This window comes from Aythya fuligula, chromosome 4 (assembly GCF_009819795.1).
Source record: "Aythya fuligula isolate bAytFul2 chromosome 4, bAytFul2.pri, whole genome shotgun sequence".
In the NCBI taxonomy this organism is placed as follows: domain Eukaryota; kingdom Metazoa; phylum Chordata; class Aves; order Anseriformes; family Anatidae; genus Aythya; species Aythya fuligula.
In genome coordinates this window covers 36,071,438-36,091,036 of record NC_045562.1, presented here as the reverse complement: position 1 = coordinate 36,091,036, position 19,599 = coordinate 36,071,438, and the positions used below count along the sequence as shown (strand labels likewise).

At 37.8% G+C, this 19,599-nt stretch overlaps 1 protein-coding gene across 5 annotated transcripts in view; it reads right to left on the bottom strand.

Moving 5' to 3' along the window:
* The window catches only part of INPP4B (inositol polyphosphate-4-phosphatase type II B), a 292,595-nt gene that overhangs the window by 67,383 nt on the left and 205,613 nt on the right, over positions 1 to 19,599 (bottom strand). For all 5 annotated transcript variants that reach the window (XM_032186552.1, XM_032186554.1, XM_032186553.1 and 2 more), the window contains 3 exons: positions 15,489 to 15,593; positions 10,353 to 10,461; positions 1,268 to 1,445 (listed from right to left, as the gene is read on the bottom strand). In XM_032186552.1, the coding sequence (XP_032042443.1) occupies positions 1,268 to 1,445; positions 10,353 to 10,461; positions 15,489 to 15,593 (392 nt within the window). The remainder of the gene's footprint in view (positions 1 to 1,267; positions 1,446 to 10,352; positions 10,462 to 15,488; positions 15,594 to 19,599) is intronic.

The following is a 19,599-nucleotide window of genomic DNA, read 5'->3' as shown; positions in this document are numbered from 1 at the left end:
TTTATAAGCAGCTGTCCTTCTATACCAGCTTCCTCAGGAATAATCCCAACCCCTTTTTCACTTGTCCTCTTCTCAGACTAAACATGGGAATATACCTGCACATACATTTTTCTTTGAACTAACTCCTAATAGAGCAGCTGTATTTTTTCTATGACCAGCTAAAAAAGTTCTCCTTCAGTACTACATGGAGAGGTCAGCTACAATTGCCACAAAATGAAACTATATTCCTCTCTTTTGTTTCCAGGCTGAATTCTACTTTCCTATGTATCCCTTACATTTGCAGCTACTGGACTGTTTCTAAAGTTACTGTGGATTTACACATCTTTAACCGAAAGCAACATTTGTCTCCCCCTGTGGCTCCAGCGTAATGCCTTCACAGTATGTGACTGAGCTCAGTATTGAGATTTGAAACTCTCACATTGAATGATGTACTGCTGGGATAATAGTGCTCAACAGACCATAGGGGTTGCAACTTCCAATAGCTGAAGATATATTGAAATGATTACTGATAGTGTATTAAGTCATATTGAGATCACGTTACAGAAGGTATGGCCCATGAAGCGATGGGAAACTTTTTAAACCCCTCTGGCTATAGCTATAGTGCTTAATATTTTCACAGGATAACATATGCTTAAAAGTACTTCACAGACTTCAGCTAATCTCCAAAATCACTCTGAGAGACAGGTGGAAAAATATTATCTTCCTTAATTTAGAGCTAAAGAAACTAAGATGAGGAGGTGCCTACAGCTACAAAAGGAAATAATAGAAGAAAGAGGATTAAAATTTGAGACCTCCTGGTTCCAACTTATCCTTCCAAACTGCATCACCATTTCTGGTCATGTTATTATTCTAAACCTTAAGCACTGGCTTGAGCTACCTCCCATAGGCAGTAGTTTGAAGTATCACAGGAAGAGAAATAATAGTTTATCCTACCACATATCCTCCAATTTACTTACAATAACCTATTTTTGAAAAACCTCAGTATGTGGCCACTAGAGGATAACAAAGACATATGAAATTAAGTTAATTATACTTTCAAATAAAGACAACCCTTATAAATTTCATTAATTTTCTACATGGAAAGCCTACAGAAATGCAAAAAAAAAAATATTATTTTTCTGATGGCAACATTTTGAAGCTTATTTTAACAGAGCTTATATAACATTTCTTAATGCTATGAAAAGCAACTTATGCAGGAAAAAAAAAAAAACAGCAGCTAGAGACTTGGTTATTCCATTTCCCATTGCAGTGAAGATTTGAATCTTACTTTTTCTGAAAGCATCTTTAAAGAGTTCTTCAAGCTGTCTGGAGAATGCTGGCTTGCAGAATTAAGCAGCAGGTCTGCATGGCTTGATATGAGAGGTTGTAGATGATTGATGTTGCTGAGAACTTCTTTTGCCTTGGCTGTGTTTTCAGGTGAATAGTAAATACACTGGTATCCAGTACTGCAACAACACAGGAAGAGACAATGTCAAAATGATCTCTGCTATTACTAACCATGCTTAATGTGCTAAAAATATTAACGTTAATGTTGTAAGAATGACAGATACCCAAACTTGACTGATATGATAGAAATGCTCCTTCCTTTAAGGGTAAAAACAAGTCCTAATCCGAACATTAGAGAATAATGGACTGCCCACCACCAAACATCCAGATAATACTGTTCAACCTAATTTTGACTAAAATAATCAAAAATCTATTTTCCTTATTTTTTTTTTTGAATGTGATTCTGGAGAAAAGAAAGGTTTGACCAGGTCAGATAATAATCACAAAGAACAAAAGGCTCCTTTACTTTTCCATCTCAATTCCCCTTTCATATTAATAACTACGTTATTTCCAATAAAGTTATTTCTAAGAAAAGCCACGTGTCTAGTTTAGCAATGCATCTAGTTTGCAAGAAGAGACACAGAAATGTGGTATCAAAGGGAAATATGAAGTTAATTACTACAAAAATACACAAGCACATACTGCTAATTTTAACTGTTTACAAACTACTGCACTTTATTTGCATGATTTGTTTTCCTTCTGAAAACTTACCCCTCTTCCCCAACACTAATTATACAATATCCTTTTATACCATTATTCCAAAATATGATTTTTAAGCACTGTGCAGTCTTTCCAGTATTTTGCTGTACCATACATGTTCCCACTTAGAACTCCTGCACACAATTCTTCCTTTTATAAAGCCCTGCTGCAGTCCTTCAGAGAAACCAAAGTGTTTTGCAGATTCAGACTAACTTGTAACATTAACACAGGAAAGAAAAAAAAGAGGGCAGCATACAAAACGTGGGTGCCCAGTCTATTTTACTCCGCTGTACCCTGTGCACAGCATGAAGTTTATGCATGTTTTCAACAGCTTTCACTTGATTAACCACTCAATGGAGAGCTCAAGGAACAGGTATGACATGACCTAATGTCTTCTGGGATAAAAAACGGTTACCAGGCAGTTCCAAAAGCCTGTACATGAAATGCCCAGTTGGCTTCCTCATGTAATTATTAATACGTATTTAGTTGTCACCAAGCAGCTCCTAGAACATCAACGACGACAGAGCATTGCACACACTCCCCAGCTGCCCCTGTATGCATATCCTCTTTCCCCTTGTGTCTTTCCTTCATTCATCCTTGCCTCTCTTCTGCCCTTCTCCCTCCCAGCTTTATATCTTAACTTGAAGATCAAGACCTGAATTTTGACACTCAGGCAGTTCTTTGAACTTCAATGATAGTTGCTTTTCATTTTAGTCTTTTTTTTTTTTTTCAGATCTTTTCACTCCCATTTCCTCTTTATTATCTCTTCCAGTTCCCACTCATTAGCTTTCTACAAATAAGAAATTAAATTTAATTGGATGCAAGACATACACACATTCAGAAGTCCAAATGAAGTCACTCTCACAAAATCTAAAAGGCTTAAATCTTTTTGCAAATAAGAATAAGTTGAAGCAGTCTTAAAGTTAAGCATCTTGCTTAGGTACTTGGCAGAGTTACTGTCCCAAATCACACGATATCCCATCCTAATTTTCTTTCACTAATGCCTCCATTTTAGATATAATTCTTTGTAGAAGTGGTCAGGATGAATGACATCTGAGTCAGTGAGGCATTGCCATGCTGTCAACCACACCAAAATTACGACATCTCCAATTCACAGCCCACTAAATGACGTACTGGCTACTAAGTGCAGAGGGCAGAATTCTGAATATTTCAACAGAACGAATTGTTGAAACCATCTCTCCTAATGAATTGTGAAAAAAAATAAAAAATAAAATCTTGCCCCTCTAAGAAATGAGGAAATGGTCACAGCTCTGCCTTTGAGGTGGCAACACTGTCAGTCAAATTAGATCCATTGCTTCATCTACTGCAACTCTCAAGCTGACAGACTCAGTAGAGAGGGCACAGACAAAGATTAACAGTCTATGTTAATTGTAGCAAAGACAGTCTTAACACTGAATAATCTCTAATTCCCCTTCAGTCTTCTTCCTCCCTTTATCAAACAGCCTTTTTGCAGGCTGAATTTGGCTAACACTTGTTATCAAGCTCACCATGCACATACTCCATTCTGGGATTCCCCTCAGCCCTTAATTCCCAGATCTTTTTCACTATCTCCCAACTCTAAGCTTCAGTGAATATTGCAGCAGAAAAGCTACAGACAATGCTATAAGACAGACAGAGACGCTAACCCTGTGGGTAGTTCTCATTCTATTAAAGTCAGTCATAGCTTTTAAATAAAAGAAATTGTGAAGAGAGAATTACTCTTTCTTTAGAAGGAGATTTCCTATCAAGCCTCATGATTTAGCTAATTTTAACCTTTCCCTCAAACCCCAGAAAACACAAAAACAACCCCAAAATTCAGTTTCTTCAGTACAAGTCCAAAGGAAGTGAGCTATTGTTTTTCAGATACAACATGCCTGGGGGGATATCTGGCGTTTTATAATTCATGTGTCCCAACACTTTTGCATCTAAGCTTAGTCTGAAATTTTCTGTGGCTTACAATTCATGAAAAGGCATTTATGCTTCCAATTCACTGAAATGAGCCTCCTTATAAATAAGTACTATTAGAACTTGCTGCTACATATAGTTAATGTACATCAGTAATACTCATCAGTAATACCGCTTTAAAGAAGCTGCTGCTCATAGAAGATGCACAGAATACAGAGAAACTTTCTACAGGTGTTCTGATGTAGAAACTAGATGAAAGGAATAACAGGTAAGAAGAAAACTTCTGCATTCGGTAAAAGACAAAATGGGTAGGCCCAGTGCAGGAAATCAGCAACACTATGAAAAACTACCCTTGATAAATAGAATATATTATTGATTATGTATCTCTTGAATGTCTTCTGGGTTAAGTTTCAGAAGTTTCACTTCGCATAGAAAATGACTTTTACATCTTGGCACCATCATTACCAACATCCACGTGAGTGTCAGTAGTCATTTAGGCTTTAGAACTGCTTTAATAACAATATTATGTAATTGGATAAAGACTATATTGACTAAATCTGCAATTTTAACTTTAAGTTAACAAAGTTTTTGCCTGAGAATAAATACTGCAATATGCTAAACATCTAATTTTTTAATGACACTCAGAGTAACTCTACTCCTGCTGTTAACTAAGTCATTTGTGTGGCTGAGTTAAATTGTCACCATCTGGGACTGGGTTAAAATCTTTTTAACAATGAACATTTGACCTTAGATTTTTCACAGTAAAAACTGCAGACATCAATATCCAGAATACAGTTAAGGAACATAAAACAAAACCCCCCTCCCAGGTAATCTTGAGCTTATGTATGCTAGTGAAACTACCAGCACGGTGGCTTGTTTTTAAAGGATCTCTTGTAACCTGTATGAAGTGGAAAGTTTTGATCAAAACTCAACTGATCACGTAAAAAACAGGACAATTCACCATATCAGGAAATAAAAGCAAGCTATGTGATCAGGGCTGAGATTTGGAAAATAGGAGAGATCAGATTTTTCAATGGATTTTTGTAATTTCTCTAAGATTCCCTTGAAATTTGTTTTGAATACTAAGGAAAATGATGATATTTTACTGGTTCTATCTAATTCGTCTTTACTTATTAAGTCTGAATCCTCATCTTGAAGTGATGATCAAGGTTGTATGCATAGAGCTTCTGTTGATGTTCTTCTGTTGCCTCCCAATTCAAATTCTATCTGACTCTTGGAGAAACACTACACCAATATCTTCAACTGGCAATGGGACATGAGTTGTATTGAAAACAAAAGTCAAGATGCACTACATTGACCTAGTTAGAACGGATACCATAGTGGCAAAGAGTCTTCCTAGGAAGACTCAGTCCAGGAAGTTTGAATGCCTATGGAAAGCCTTCTGTAGTTGTTCAAACTAATATTTGGGTATCTTCACATTGGTAGAAAGATGCAAGTAACCTTTAACATAGAAGAGAAGCTCATCCAGGGTAACTGAGCAAGGTTCTTAGCAGAAGACAAAAACTTTCATGCCTTACCACAAAACTGAGGGTAAATGACACCTTTCAGTTTAACCATTTCCTGGCAGCCTGATGTACATTACACCAGGAAAACAGCGTATACCCCCACATTGTTTAAAAAGTAGAAGTGCTGCCCTCCTCTTTCATTACACAGAGAAAGACTGGCAAAGTCATGGAACGACTTCTCATCACTCCTGCAGCCCACATAGAAGAAATAAATAGTGTCTTGCTCTCCAAAGGACAATCCTTTCTAATCTTTGTATGTGAAGCACCTCTAAACCCCTTCTTCCTTTTCTTTGCCAGTCCTGGTAACCTTTCTTTCAGGCTTGTTTAAGGAAAAGCTTCAGACAATTTTGTCTAGAGAGCCTAGTGGCTGAAAAATACTGTGATGAGATTTTTATATCAATGAATAGCACACAAACTGTGGCAGTTTCTCAGTAAAACTTCCAACAACCATAAACATTGATTTTATGGTGTGTCAAAAAACATTCATTTCCATGAAGTCTGTCTCTTTCTCATATATTTATATATAATTATGGACATGCATGCACACATGAAAAGAGAGAAAGTGAGCAAAGGACGTCTCTGTGAAAAGTACTGTGCCTAACAGTCTATGATCTCCCTGCAGAACTAAGGTTCCAATTAGATCAAACACAAATCATTATTGTTTCAACATGTCTATGCTTTCCTGTGAAACAGTACCATTTCAGATTTCTCACACAATAGGAATGGGTGAAGGTTGTGAAAATCAGGTGTAGGAACCCTGAAGATCTCACTTTTAATAAAACCTCTGTTAATAACTATGCTAATGAAGAAGCATACCTCACACCTTGACCAAAGATCTAGGCCTTATTAAACAAAAACGGGGCCTTTCAGAGAATTCATACTCAAATCAAATAATGATGGTACCCCCAACAAACAAACAAACAAAAAAATCAACCTTCCACTACTCTTAGCTTTAAGTTTGCTCTAATTTAAAGCGGGATTCCTTTTCAAGAACCTGCTTTTTAAAGAACCTGCTAGAAATTGTATAAAAAAAAATAGTGAATCACAAAAGCTAGTGCAGCTTCTGGGACACCTCTGTTTTTCCTGATGACTAGTACTTGAGCGTTAAAATGTTTATAATTACAAAGTTTAAGAAAATAAAACTATTAGAGTAACTTGAAAGTGACTTATGAACACTTAAAACAGTGAGGCATAATATGGGTATAACTCACAGAATGCCTGCCTGCACAACTAAACTCTACAAATAAAGATTTGCTGTGCCATCTAGATTGATGAGAAGATGAGCCCTTTCATTTCCTGGATGGAGAAGTAATCTATACTGGCAGGCCAAGAGAAGACTAAATCTGAACAACTTTCTCTTTTAGATACAAATAAGGAAGAACATAAGTAATAAGAATCAATATCGTATCATGAGAGAAAAAAAAAAAAAAAAAGAAAAAAACAGAATAAATGTATTTCATACACAGATAATTAATTGCATTGCACTGCAATGGTTTGACATACTTCAGTCAGCACATTTCAGTTATTTAAATGGTGCCATGCCTAAACAATTAAGAAAAGCATCTTTTCTCTTACTTATGAAGTTCTTGTGAAGTTCACTGCTAGCTACTACAGGGACAAGCACAACACAGTCATACCTTACAGACATGCTTGATGTTTGTAGTGCTGAGGCAGTTTATTTGCCACTTTTCTGCAGATAAAGAACTGTAAAGATTATAAATGGGTTGTAAAGCAGTGTGCCTCACTTCAGATCATATACATGTATGGCTAAGTTAACCATATATGGCTAACTTTTTCCATCTCTTACTCAAGACCATGTTTTTCAATTGATTTTTATTTTTTAGTATTACTTGCTTGGGAATAAGCAAAAGAAAGTTATATAAAAATACTGCGTTTTTAATAAATATTTTTTAAAACTTCCCCTCTTTGGTCTCCACAAACATCTACATTCCATGTAATGGAAAACATGCCACACATCTTCAAACAGATACACTTATTACACATTCCTCTGATAAACTCCAATGAAACATATGTTTCATTGTGGTTTTGGTTTGGCAACTGCAAATGCAATTACATCTTGCAAAGTGAGATATAACCTTGCTAACAGTTAACACTTCCTCTTGTCTGTTAATTCCACAAGCACAGGTTTGAGCGAGGAATATTTTGTGATATGCTGACACTGTCGAATATTTCAGCAAACTGTTCTACTAATCAGCCTGAAGGTCAAATGCATGCAAGACATTCTGTCATATGCATCAACAATGATGTCTTGAAAGCTACCGGGACTGGATTGAGAAATAATCTCTTCCCACATCTTTCTCCAGGTCTTTAGCTCAGTTAGCCCAGAGGAAACGGCAGCTAAATCTGCATTTTTTTTTTCCTGCTCATTTCATATTCTGACTGATATCTCAAGGTGTCATTTCTTCCTTCAACCAAAGCTTCAGAAAAGCTGCTGCAGTTGTAAAACAGAAAATTTAAATTGTAAAAGCTGCCCTCAGAAATGCCAAGTGTCCTCAAAGCATCCTCATGCAGTTAAATAAACAGGTGCATACAAAATAAAGTTATCATTGCCATAGTGAAAGAAATTTCTCCATTGTAAGAATGAGAACAGCCTTTTCAAGTATCTATTTAAAGCAGTTCCACTCCTGAATTTTCAAGTAACTGAGATCATATTCAGAGCATGCTTTCTCCTACCTTTTGACCCACCCAAGTTCTTCCAACTCAAGACAAAAAAAAAAAAAAAAAAAAAAAGTGTAAAAAGTGTGGAGTTTCCTTGGAGCTCTTCTCAGCAACAGAAGGGAAGATGACTTCTGGAGGTTCCCTTCTTTCTGCTTCGTGGAATTCATACACTGAGCAATCTTGAAGGAGTGGCAAGTGATTCACTAAAAACTGCAGTCCCCTATTGTCAGCGCTCAAATTTAAGTTTATTATCCTGACTCCAGTTTTTTTGTTTTTCCTAGGAATAGTCTGAAAGGATAGCAACATAGTGACTCTTGCTAGTCCTAGAGACAGACTTCCACTCTTCCAGGTGAAGAGAGAAACAAAGAAAACTGGACTGCCAGAATATGGTCCAGTTCGATGTCCTCAAAAGTCACCAATCTAGAGGTGCTTCTGAGAGATGCAGAAATATCTCAGAAGCAGGGCAAATATACGAGGATGTGTAGGCACTCTGAAATAGGTATGAAATACTTTAATAAAACCTGCTCCTGATCACAATCCTCTATGAACTCAGAGGGCTGTATAGTTTAGGTCAGTGAAATCAAGGTGAATGAATATAAACAAGGAGAGGCTGTGCTGCAATGAGTATCCATTGCCATCCTAGCCTTTTGACACTTAACACTGCATAGGACCCAAAGGTCTAGCCAACATTCTTCTCCCCTGTTACAGGCGACTATGAAACAAGGGCATTGGCTATTCATTCCTAAGAGATGCTGCAGGTCTTTTCAAGAAAGACCTCAATAAAGACTATGACTCTTTGCTACGGGGCATTTTCCCTTTTTTTCCTCCAATTAACATAAATCACAGATAATCATTTCAAGTTTACCTCGCAGCTATCCTCCAGTTTGGGAAATCATATTCTGTCAGTGTGGATAAGTTCCAAGACAATGCAAGTGAGAGACAGCTCATTTTCTGAAAGCTGAATATTTTGAGGGCTAGAACTGCAGAATTCTTCATGTTACTTAGAACTTAAATTTCTTTTAATAAAAGATAATAAAGAGTGTGTCCTTATCCACCTTATTAAAATACTTGAAAAAGTACTTAAATATGATGCTTGTATTTAACGCATCAGATGAACACAGCTTTGGAGATTATTTTGAAACACTGACAACAGATACTTTATGAAATGTCTTTAGACATTTTCTTCTTAAGGAAGCAGGAAATTTATAGGCCTCCTGTTCATGGTAATAAGGCTGCCTGCACCAGTCTGCGGGCAGGAGATTAGGTACCTACTGTCAACACGAAGTCCATCCACAGGTCTCTAATGATAAACAGTACTTATATTTCATTGGCAAGTTTTTTCACCAGAAGTGGCCACAGAATAAGGTTTTTATGCCCATGCAGTGCAAAACAGTAAAATGAAATTAAAAAACACAGTTTTCATTACAGTTTTCAAAGCAAATGCATCTGCTGTTGTTTTTGTTTTTTTTAAACACTAATGTCAACTTGTAGTCAAATTTGCTTCTAGCCAAATTTGAAGAAGTTAACAGTAGATTTTTATAATGTATCATCTTTTCATTCCTTATGATATGGTATCCATTAAATATTTTGGAATGCCAAATACGAATCGAATTAAATTAATTTTCTATGAAGAACTGTGATGATTTAGATTAGCATACACATGTACCTCCTCTCAAATGCTGTACCATTAATTGCACAGTGTGGCACAGGTTGTCCAACTGCAGAGCAGTCACAACATAGTCACAACTACGGGTACGCTGACAGCTTGTCAGGCCGGAAAGATTTTTTTGCAGACGTGCCCAGGACTGTCAAAAATGAAAATGCTACTGGAAACCATTGTGTTTTTTTATTGAAAAGTTGTCTATAGCTGATTCCTACTTGGTCGCAATCATTACAGAAGAGATTACTCATTCTGAGGAGCATGTTTTCAAGTATAGGTACTCCTCAGGCTTCCTGAAATATGGGAAGAAAATTTCACAATTGTGTGTTTGCGTCCAAAATAAATCTTGTAGTGCCAAGTAAATTGTGCTTCAATTTTGCCATCTAGCAAAACAGGAAAAATAAAGAAGTTACTTTATGAATGAGTCATTGTCCAGTCGTACTAGATTTTCATCTTCCATGCATCCAGCAGGGGGAAACTGTTCTGTAACTCAATGAGGTCCTACTACTACAATGCAGCTTTAATGATCTTTTCCTAGCTATTACAGAAATACTTACTTTCGCCTTTCTGCTTCAAATTTACTCAGCAGTTTTCGGAGACCACCATTCTTAAATCCCTGGAAATGTGCTGCTGGGGCTCCCACGGTGATTACATCATACAAAGCATCTGAAACAGGAAGAGACAAGCACAGAGATTTGTATGCCCAAAACATAGCAATACTATAGCAATGCTACTCTACAAGACATTAGGAGAACAAGTCTGCATTATTTCCAAGGAATAATTGAGAACCTGTCTCAAGAAGGCCCAGCAGCTAGTTAATATTTTTACACTTGCACACCTCAGAAAGTTTACCTGATTTATTACTACATCTATTATGTGCCACAATGTAGAAAAATACTCTAGCTCTGAGGTTTACAAAGCTGTGAAGTAAATTGGTCCTTTGTGTATTTCTCTTTATTACTTCTTTCAGTATTTAACTTGAAGTCATACTGAAACGCACAGATTCATGCATTTTGGAGTTAAGAAACCGTCATGATGAAGTAGTCTGACTACCCGAATTACACAAGTTACAGAATTGCAGCTAATGATTACTGCATCAAGCTAATGTCTTCTGGTTGAGTGAGGGCATTTTTTTTTCCTTAGGTTGGTTTAAAGACTTTAGGTGACAATGAATTCTTTGCATTCCCAGAGAAGTTGCTCCTGACTAGTAAAAAATTCCACTTCATATTTAGATTGAATTTGTTTAGTTTCTGCTTTCAGGTATGACTACCTCCTTAATGCTAAGTTGAAGAGCCCTTTTCTATCACATACATTTACTTTGTATATATGATTATAAACACAGAACAATTCTGTTATTTTCAGCTGAAAGGTTACCAAAATGGGAAATAAACTATGCTATTGAAGTTCTTGCTGACATGACAAACTGTTGTTACTCTGTGCATAATGACATGCATGATGGATATTTTCTATGGATGTCTGCTTATGGAACTGGAGATTGAACGTCTTTTTAAAAACAGCCTCTCATTTTGTGCTTGTGATTGTCAGTACAGAAACAGAGAGTTACATCCAAAATCACAATCGCTTTGTCAAAAGTTTACGTTAGCATGTGCAGAATTTCCATCTGCATTAAGCAGTACCTATGTTGTACTCACTTGAAGTATAAAAATACAGGTCAGACTGAGGCATTTTTAAGACGTTCTTCTAAAGGAAACAGGATTTTTTTAATTGAGAGAGAGAGTTGTTTTATTCATCAAGGAAGCTTTCCATGTAAATTAAAATCTCATCCTCTCCTAAAATAGAACTTTTATTGCATTCTGATGATAAATATCCCTAGAAGCAAGAACACTGTACAAATGATTCACAGCTAATGAACCACATTTTACTTCCAGAGCTGAATCTCAAAGCATATTTGCTCAAATTGATTTGAACTCTAATGAAATGGTGGCTCTTCAATTCCCACTTGAGGAGAAGCAACATAATTTCATTAGCCTCATGTGAGCCTCAAGATTCGTAAACAGCCCATTCTTTCAGGTCTTCAGTAAGTTTTATCCATAACGCATAACCTTTGGCTACTAGACCTCCAGTGCTGACAATAGTTCTACTGCTTAAAGCAACATCAGTTTGGAACTAAAATAAGAGCGAAACTCATCAGGTTAACTGGACAGTGGCATTCAGATATGTTTCCGGATAACTCATAAAGCTATAGAAAAACGTATACAAGACTAAATCCTGCTGCTTTTGCTGACTTTGTCTTAAAAATAGTGGTGCTGTTTACAGCTACCCCAGGGGATTTGCCCAGAAGGCAGCTTTCATTCAGCCTGGGCCCTTCCCTGCACGAAGAGCAACTGTTTCAGATCCAAACACACCCAGACCAGCTGAGCACCTCTTGCATGGAAGAGAACAAGAAGAGTGAGGGCAGCAAAGAAGGAAACAAGTGTGACCCTGGTGATGGGCACAGGGCTGTCTCTCTCTCACCTTCCAGAGCATGCTATACTGGAAAGTGCTGCAAGGCTTGGGAGGAATTCCTTGTGATGTGCTCTGCTTATACATCAATGCAGCTCCTCATGAAGGACAAACAGTGTCAGCATGAGTGTCAGCATGTTCCAGTAACTCATAACCATTATCCAAGTCAAGAACAGACTATTGCTGACAACACTCAGCAGTGGAGACAAAGCTTAAAATGCAGCTGAGAGTAGTAGGAGCTGTGCCATATTGTCAGCGTGTTCCACAAAAATTAATAATTCATACAAAAGAAAGGGGGAAAAGAAGGGGAGGAGGGAGCCCTCCCTCAAATAAGTAGTTCATAATTTGAAGGGGAAAAAGAGCATCGGAATACAAGAAAACTAGCTTTAAATAAAACATTTCACTCTAATTATTCTGACTCAAAAGATTTATTCACCTCCTACTTACAGAAGTGAAACACCAACACTGGTTATACAGTTGCCAAAAACCAGTCCCTTCACCATTCAGCACTTCCTGCTCAGCACTCCTTCCTCAATAAACCAGGTGCAACATGGTGACAACCACAGCAACACAGTTCCATAATCCTGAGCTTTATCCAGTCCATATAAAGAGTAGAACGATTTTTATGCCAAGCACAGCTCAATCTAGAACTTGAATCAACCTCCTCACCTTCACATGAGGCCATCTTTGTCTTGCACTGGACACAGAAGCAAAATGAAAATCTCTTCATTTTAAACAAGTCTGCTTATTGTATAAACAAGGTCAAAAGCAAAGCTATAGCAACATATAAATTTAACTTCCATAGTATGATTCACAGAGCAAAACGCAACATTTATCAAATTGATAGGGATGAAGTTATTCCATAAAGAAACAGTATTTTTCTCAAAGCAGTTCCTACCAGAAGGTTAGACGCACAAGCATTTTCTATTTCACATCAATACGATACAGTAACCTGCATCTAAGTTCAGTAAAAACAAGCCTGTTACTGGACACGTTGAACAAAGTACATATCCGTATGTACACATACGATAGACATGATTAAGACCTATCTTGCATCCACAAACTGAAGGTATCTGACAGCATAAGGGTCAATGACAACATTGTTGCTCATCAGCTCATTTAATCACAACCCCTATGAATATTTGTAGGCTTTTCTATTTTTCCCATCAGTCTCCCTGTTATGCTCTGGCTGCCCTTTGATATATGACAAGCAAAGCACATGTTGAGAAAGAGCAACTTGACATCAAAGTGCTCAGAATGACAGAATGACCAGCAATTGCTACAATATCAGAATATAAGTATACATCTAATAGAAGATGTAGCCTTTTGGTGCTCATAAAATGAAACTTATTTCAATAAATTAAACAGATGGGACTTTGAGTAATAGATACCGAAATGATTTATCCAACTGAAGACAAGTATATTCATCTTCATAAACTTTTTGTTATAGTTACTGAATGACAGAAGACATTACAGAAAATGATCCCCTCTTTCCAGAAGATGTAAATTCTCTACTTTTAGCACAATCCATGAGATATTTGCATTTTGAGACTAAGCAAATGCTTACGTGACACAGGGCAGCACTGAAAAAGCCAATTTAGACACAAGCAGCACTGGGTTCATTTAGGCTTCCTAGGAAATAGGATATATTAAGTTCAGAAGTCACATTGTCCTTCGTGGAACCGTGCTACTTACATCACCTAGGCTGGTGAGTTCATCCAGGCAAACTCTGGGAGAAAATTTAATGTGCTCTACCATTATCTCTGGTGGCACAGTGAAAAAAAACACCTTAGAAACAAGACAGATAAGATTGGCTTTTACACCACTATTGGCACTATGGATCACAATGAAAAATTCAGTCAATGCCCTAGAAGCACATGAATCTTACTGAACATTGTGCAGTATGTCAGTATGAAACATGACAGTATTAGTTCTGCACTGTTACATGACAACATTTTGAACTATGCATAGGGTTACAAATGTATTTCAATGCACATATATTCTGAATTTGCTTATTTGTTTGAAGTACCATCAAAACAAAAAGAGCACAAACTCCTTGGAACTTATTAGTAAAGAATTCAAAAGAAATTTAGCTAACCACTCCTTAATTTTCCGAGATCTGCAGTCAGTATCCAAAGTTTGCAGCTTCAGAAGACAAGACAGAAATTCCTTGCATAGCTGAAACATGGGACCTGATTTCTTGGTTTTCTTAACTTCTCATCCATTTGAACAGCAACACGTGTGGGTGCAGGTTTCAGAATTTGTAGAGAAAAGTGAAGGAAGGGTTAAGCTGGTCATTTCTTTGTTTACATGATTTACTTGTAATTTTGTTTTCCAAGTTGTAAAGTTGTTTTCTAAGGACAGTATATCCTCAGTTGCTCTAGAATATTTCCAAAGCAATTTCCAAAACAGTAAGTTTGGGGTGTAGAAGCAGGTGCACAAACCTGAGAGAATGAAATCAAACCATGAAGGAAAATGGGCAGGCTCCAGATTAGGGCACAAAACAAAGACAGGAAATGTCCACTTGCAGAGCTTATAGGGCCCATTAAAAAAAAATCAAGTGAGAAATTTATACTCCTGTAAATGTTTCACTGTTTAAGTTATTAAATACTGAATTTAGAAACGTAACTTTATTAAAAAGAAAAAAGCAATCATCTAGTCATGTAAGGAACTTTCTATATCAAGCCATACTTTAGAAATCTTAGACAATCTAATATCATACAAAATTCAGTGGTTAGCAATTAAAAAAAAAAAAAAAATGAAACAAATCTCCTTTGTTTTGTTTTTAAGTTGAAGTATTTCCTGTGAAATTATTTCAGTCTCAGCATTATTCCAAACTCATCTGAAGTCTAAATATCACATGCATTTACCAAAAAAATCAACTTACTACTACTACTTTCTGTGCTTTTTTTTTCCTGTAGCATCTTTATGTCCCATCCATGAAATTTAATAACACTGCTGCCAGTATCCTTCAAGTAAGTGAAAAGTTAAAAAAGACCAAGATTCAACTCTCCAAACAGCATAATTTTCAGACCTACTGTTGTTGTAATGTTTCATTTGAAAACTTTATGTCCATCTGATGATGATTCTTGAAACCAGATATGTAAGTTAAGATACTTGCATCTTAAAAAGGGCTAAAATGGGAACTGCCTCTTTCAGCTGTAAGTTTAATTGTATTTCAAAGTATGCTTTTTCATACTCAGAGGATTTCTCTGCAGAATATGCTTTACCTTTCAATCGAGGACTATGCACGTGCATTCTTTGCAAATGGAGATTTATTGGAATGAATTCCAATGTTTTTTCTCCTTTGCTGCAGCTTGATTTGAAGGAAGAACCTGAAAAACAAAAGTTTAAAGAATCATTAACTTAAGCACCCAGCAGATGTTTTGTCTTTTTTTTTTTTAATGTGAGGACAATACTTGTACGTTAGCAGCCTTCCTTAATTTACTTTTAATGTGTAATTGTATATTAGGAGAAGAATGGTTCACTAACTGAGTCTCAGCATGTATCCATACTGCATGCAACAAAACAGCTTTTAATTCACAGAACAATCTAATTTTTTATTCTAGGTGATAGACGTTTTTTCCCTGCTGTCTGAAGTAGGTCTGCAGCCTGCTGGAAACGTTGCCACAGTTAATGGGTATTATGTTTATTCTGTTCAATAAACACAGGGGTGCAGAGCTATGATGGCACTATATTTTCACTGAATAACCTTTGTTTCTTAAAACAGAAATATGTTGACTGGGCTACACACGTTTCCTAGAAAGTTCAAAGTAAACTGGTTTAAGGAAAGCTGTAAATTTTTTTTTTTTTCCTACAGAAATCCAGCACCACAAGAAGCACAAAGCTCAAAAAAAAAATCTGGCTTTATACTTCAAAAGTATGAGTTTATGAGTAACTCTATTGTATAGGAATATAATCATAGGCATATAGGAATATAACTAAAATCTGACTAATAAAATCATTTTTGGGGAGATATTTGATAGGGCATATATATATGTATGTATATATATTTATATAAAGCAAAAGGGTGTAGATTAAGAAAGAAAGATGATCCGACCTTCTCACTTAGGTAGCATAACTAACTTAGACCATTTTGTTCGTATCCTGTCATTTAGCCATCTGCTAAGTGTTTGGACTAAAATTTCTCTGATTTAGATAGGATTTTCTCCTCTACTCCTACAGTCTCGCTCAAAAGTTTTTTCTTCTTCTTGTGTTATGGGGGGGGGGAAGTTAATTTTTTTTTTTTTTTAATTCTTTTTTGATTTGCTCAGTCAAAATTTGCAAGAGGTTCTCTATTGAAAGTGCCATAAAATTCCAAGACAACTGCTTCAGCCTCCCAATGCAAACCATATTGCTGGACAGCACCAATGACCCCCCAGACCAAAGCTACAGAGGTACTACCAAACTTGTACAAAGCCAAGCCAGGTACTTCACCTAAATAGCTGTAGGCCTGTGGAGGCTGCTGTCTAAGGTTAGCAACTTCAAGTAATAATAATTTGAATGGAGAATTAAAGCAAAGGTAATGAGAAAAGCAATTGTTAAGGAATCAATTATATTTACATTTGATAGGAAAACTCAGGTACAGGTTGAAAACAGGAGAAATTCAAGAGGACAAATAGGAATGAGAAAACGCATCAGGAAAGCACATAATTATGAGCTGTGAACACCAAATTATGAGCAGTGAAAGGAACTTGAACTGTGTCACAAACAAAATGGGAGTAACACAGGTGAGGAGACTGAAATTATGAGGGAAGAAAACAGAATGGGGGCAGACAATTTATGAGAATTCAGCTGAGCCCAGGGTCAAAGTCTGAGGGATGATAACGATCTGTGACAAGGAAACACTGATGGACTAAGAAGAGAGTGAGGTAAGAGAAAATTAAAAGGGACAGGCAAAAAAAAAAAAAGAGTAGGAGGGAGAAGAAAAGAGCCTGCATGTCATGGAGTACACTTCTGTCCCGAGCTGAAGTAGAACACACAAAGCACTGCTAAGTCTTGTTACTCCTCTTTTCAGGGAAGACCTGTGAAGCAAGAATCCCTTCCGCTCCAATGTCAGTAACACATGAGAAAAATCCACTGCTATTAGTTACTCTTTTTACCCAGGTATGAGAAATCCATGCAGTGGAATTAAAGATTTCCATCCACATCTGCCAGTTACATCCATGCGATAAAACTCATTTTCAGGGTTGTGGGATGTTTTGTTTGGATGGTTGTTTTTTTCTAAATAACTGTGGTCATTTCACTATGCTGGGCAGCTGAACTCCACCACAACCACTCTCACTCCCACACCTCAAAGGAAAAGGGAAGAAAATGCAATAGAAATGGCTCAAGGGCTAAGATAAGAACAGGGAGATCACTCATCAGTTATTGTAATGGGCAAAACAGACTCAGCATAAAGAGATCAATATAATGTATTGCCTATCACTAGCAGGCTAGCACAGTGAGAAACTAAAAGCTAATTAAAAAACACCTTCTTTCCCTCCTGCACCCTCTTCTCCCTCCTTCCCCTGAACAGAACAGGGGAATGGGGGCTGCGGTCAGTCTCTAACATTTCATCTCCGTCACTCCCTCACAGTCCCTCTCTGCCCCTGCTCCATGTGGGGTCCCTCCCACGGGATGCCGTCCTTCTCGGACTGAGCCTGCAGGGGCTGCCTACAGGCAGCAGCTCTTCAAGAACTGCTCCCACACGGCTCCATCCCACAGGGTCCATCCATCCCCCAGGAGCAAACTGCTCCAGCACGGGTCCCCCACGGGTGGGCGGCAGCTCCCCCCAGACCCCCTGCTCCTGCGTGGGCTCCTCTCCATGGGCTGCAGCTCCGGCCCAGGGCCTGCTCCTGCGGGGGTTCTCCATGGGCTGCAGCCTCCTCCAGGCCACATCCACCTGCTATACTGGGGGCTCCTCCATGGGCTGCAGTGTGGAGATCTGCCCCATGTGGGACCCATGGGCTGCAGGGGGACAGCCTGCTCCACCAGGGGCCTCTCCCTGCACAGGCCGCAGGGGAACTGCTGCTGCCTACACCTGGAGCACCTCCTGCCCTCCTGCTGCACTCACCTGGGGGCTGCAGGGCTGGTTCTCCGCTCTCCCAGCTGCTGTTGCACAGCAGTTGTTTCCCTTTCTTCAACCTGCTCTCCCAGAGGCCCAACCAGCATCATTCCCTGGCTCAGCTCTGGACAGCAGCAGATCCCTTTTGGGGCCATCTGGAGCTGGCTCTGATCTGACATGGGAAAGCTCCGCTCACAGAGGTCACCCCTGCTATCAAACTCTTGACACATAAACCCAATACAATAATGTTTTAAGCTGTATTTTAGGCTAAGAAGACCACAATTTCTCTATTAAAATAATTATTATAATTGTTGCAAGATCAAACTCTTCGAAGTTAGAAAATACGAGCTCATAGATGTAATCTTCCTCTGACAGGAAACTCTGAAGTAGATTTGAATTCCGTATCACTTACTAGCTTTTTCCAGTTCATCGAGCACTTAGGGTCTTCGGTGCTTACTTCAGAAGCAGCTATTCAATATTTTGTTACCAACTTTTACTCTAGTATCTAGGTACATGTATACTGCTCAAGCCTTCCACAAAGACAGAATTATTAGTTTCTGCAGTTTCTACTGCATAAGCACTACAGTTTCTAAGGGCTTTACAAATATTTAGAGGATAAGTTTAACTGGATACATTAAATTGTTATAATTTCATCTATTCTAATCACAGAGACTAACTTAAGGTTGAGGCATTTAAGAAGCAGTACGTTAATATGAGACGTGGAGGATCTGATTCTGCCAAGTTTGAAATATCATACATGTTACATTTCCGAAGCACGGCTCCCACTGACATGAATTATATACATCAGCAGTGAATACTCCTACAAAACAGACTGTGTGTATTGCCAGACTTCCAGAAAATAAGAACAAACTAATGACTTCTGAAAAGTCTGACTTGTCTAGCGTCACATCAGAACTCTGTGACGGAGGCAGGCATAATATCCAATTCCCCAGAGCAATATTCAGTTGCCCTAACCTCGATCATATCTTTTTCTCTCATTCTACAGCTGGACAAACAACAGAATTCTCATTTTGATCACTGAGAAAAAGAACACCAGGAAAAAAAAAATCATTTCAGGTCAAAATAAAAACAAGCAAATAACATTCTCAAAGCTCAACTCCCTTTTTTGTCTACTCTACAAAGTTGGACTTGGTGCAGATATGTTCGCTTTATGGTAATTCTCACTTGCTGTAAAATCCAACAAAGAATGAGAAATATTCATAGGGAATATCTTGCCTCCAGTTTTCAAGCAAGGCATATCAAGTGGTTGTGCTCAGGGCGTAAATGCTTGGTGG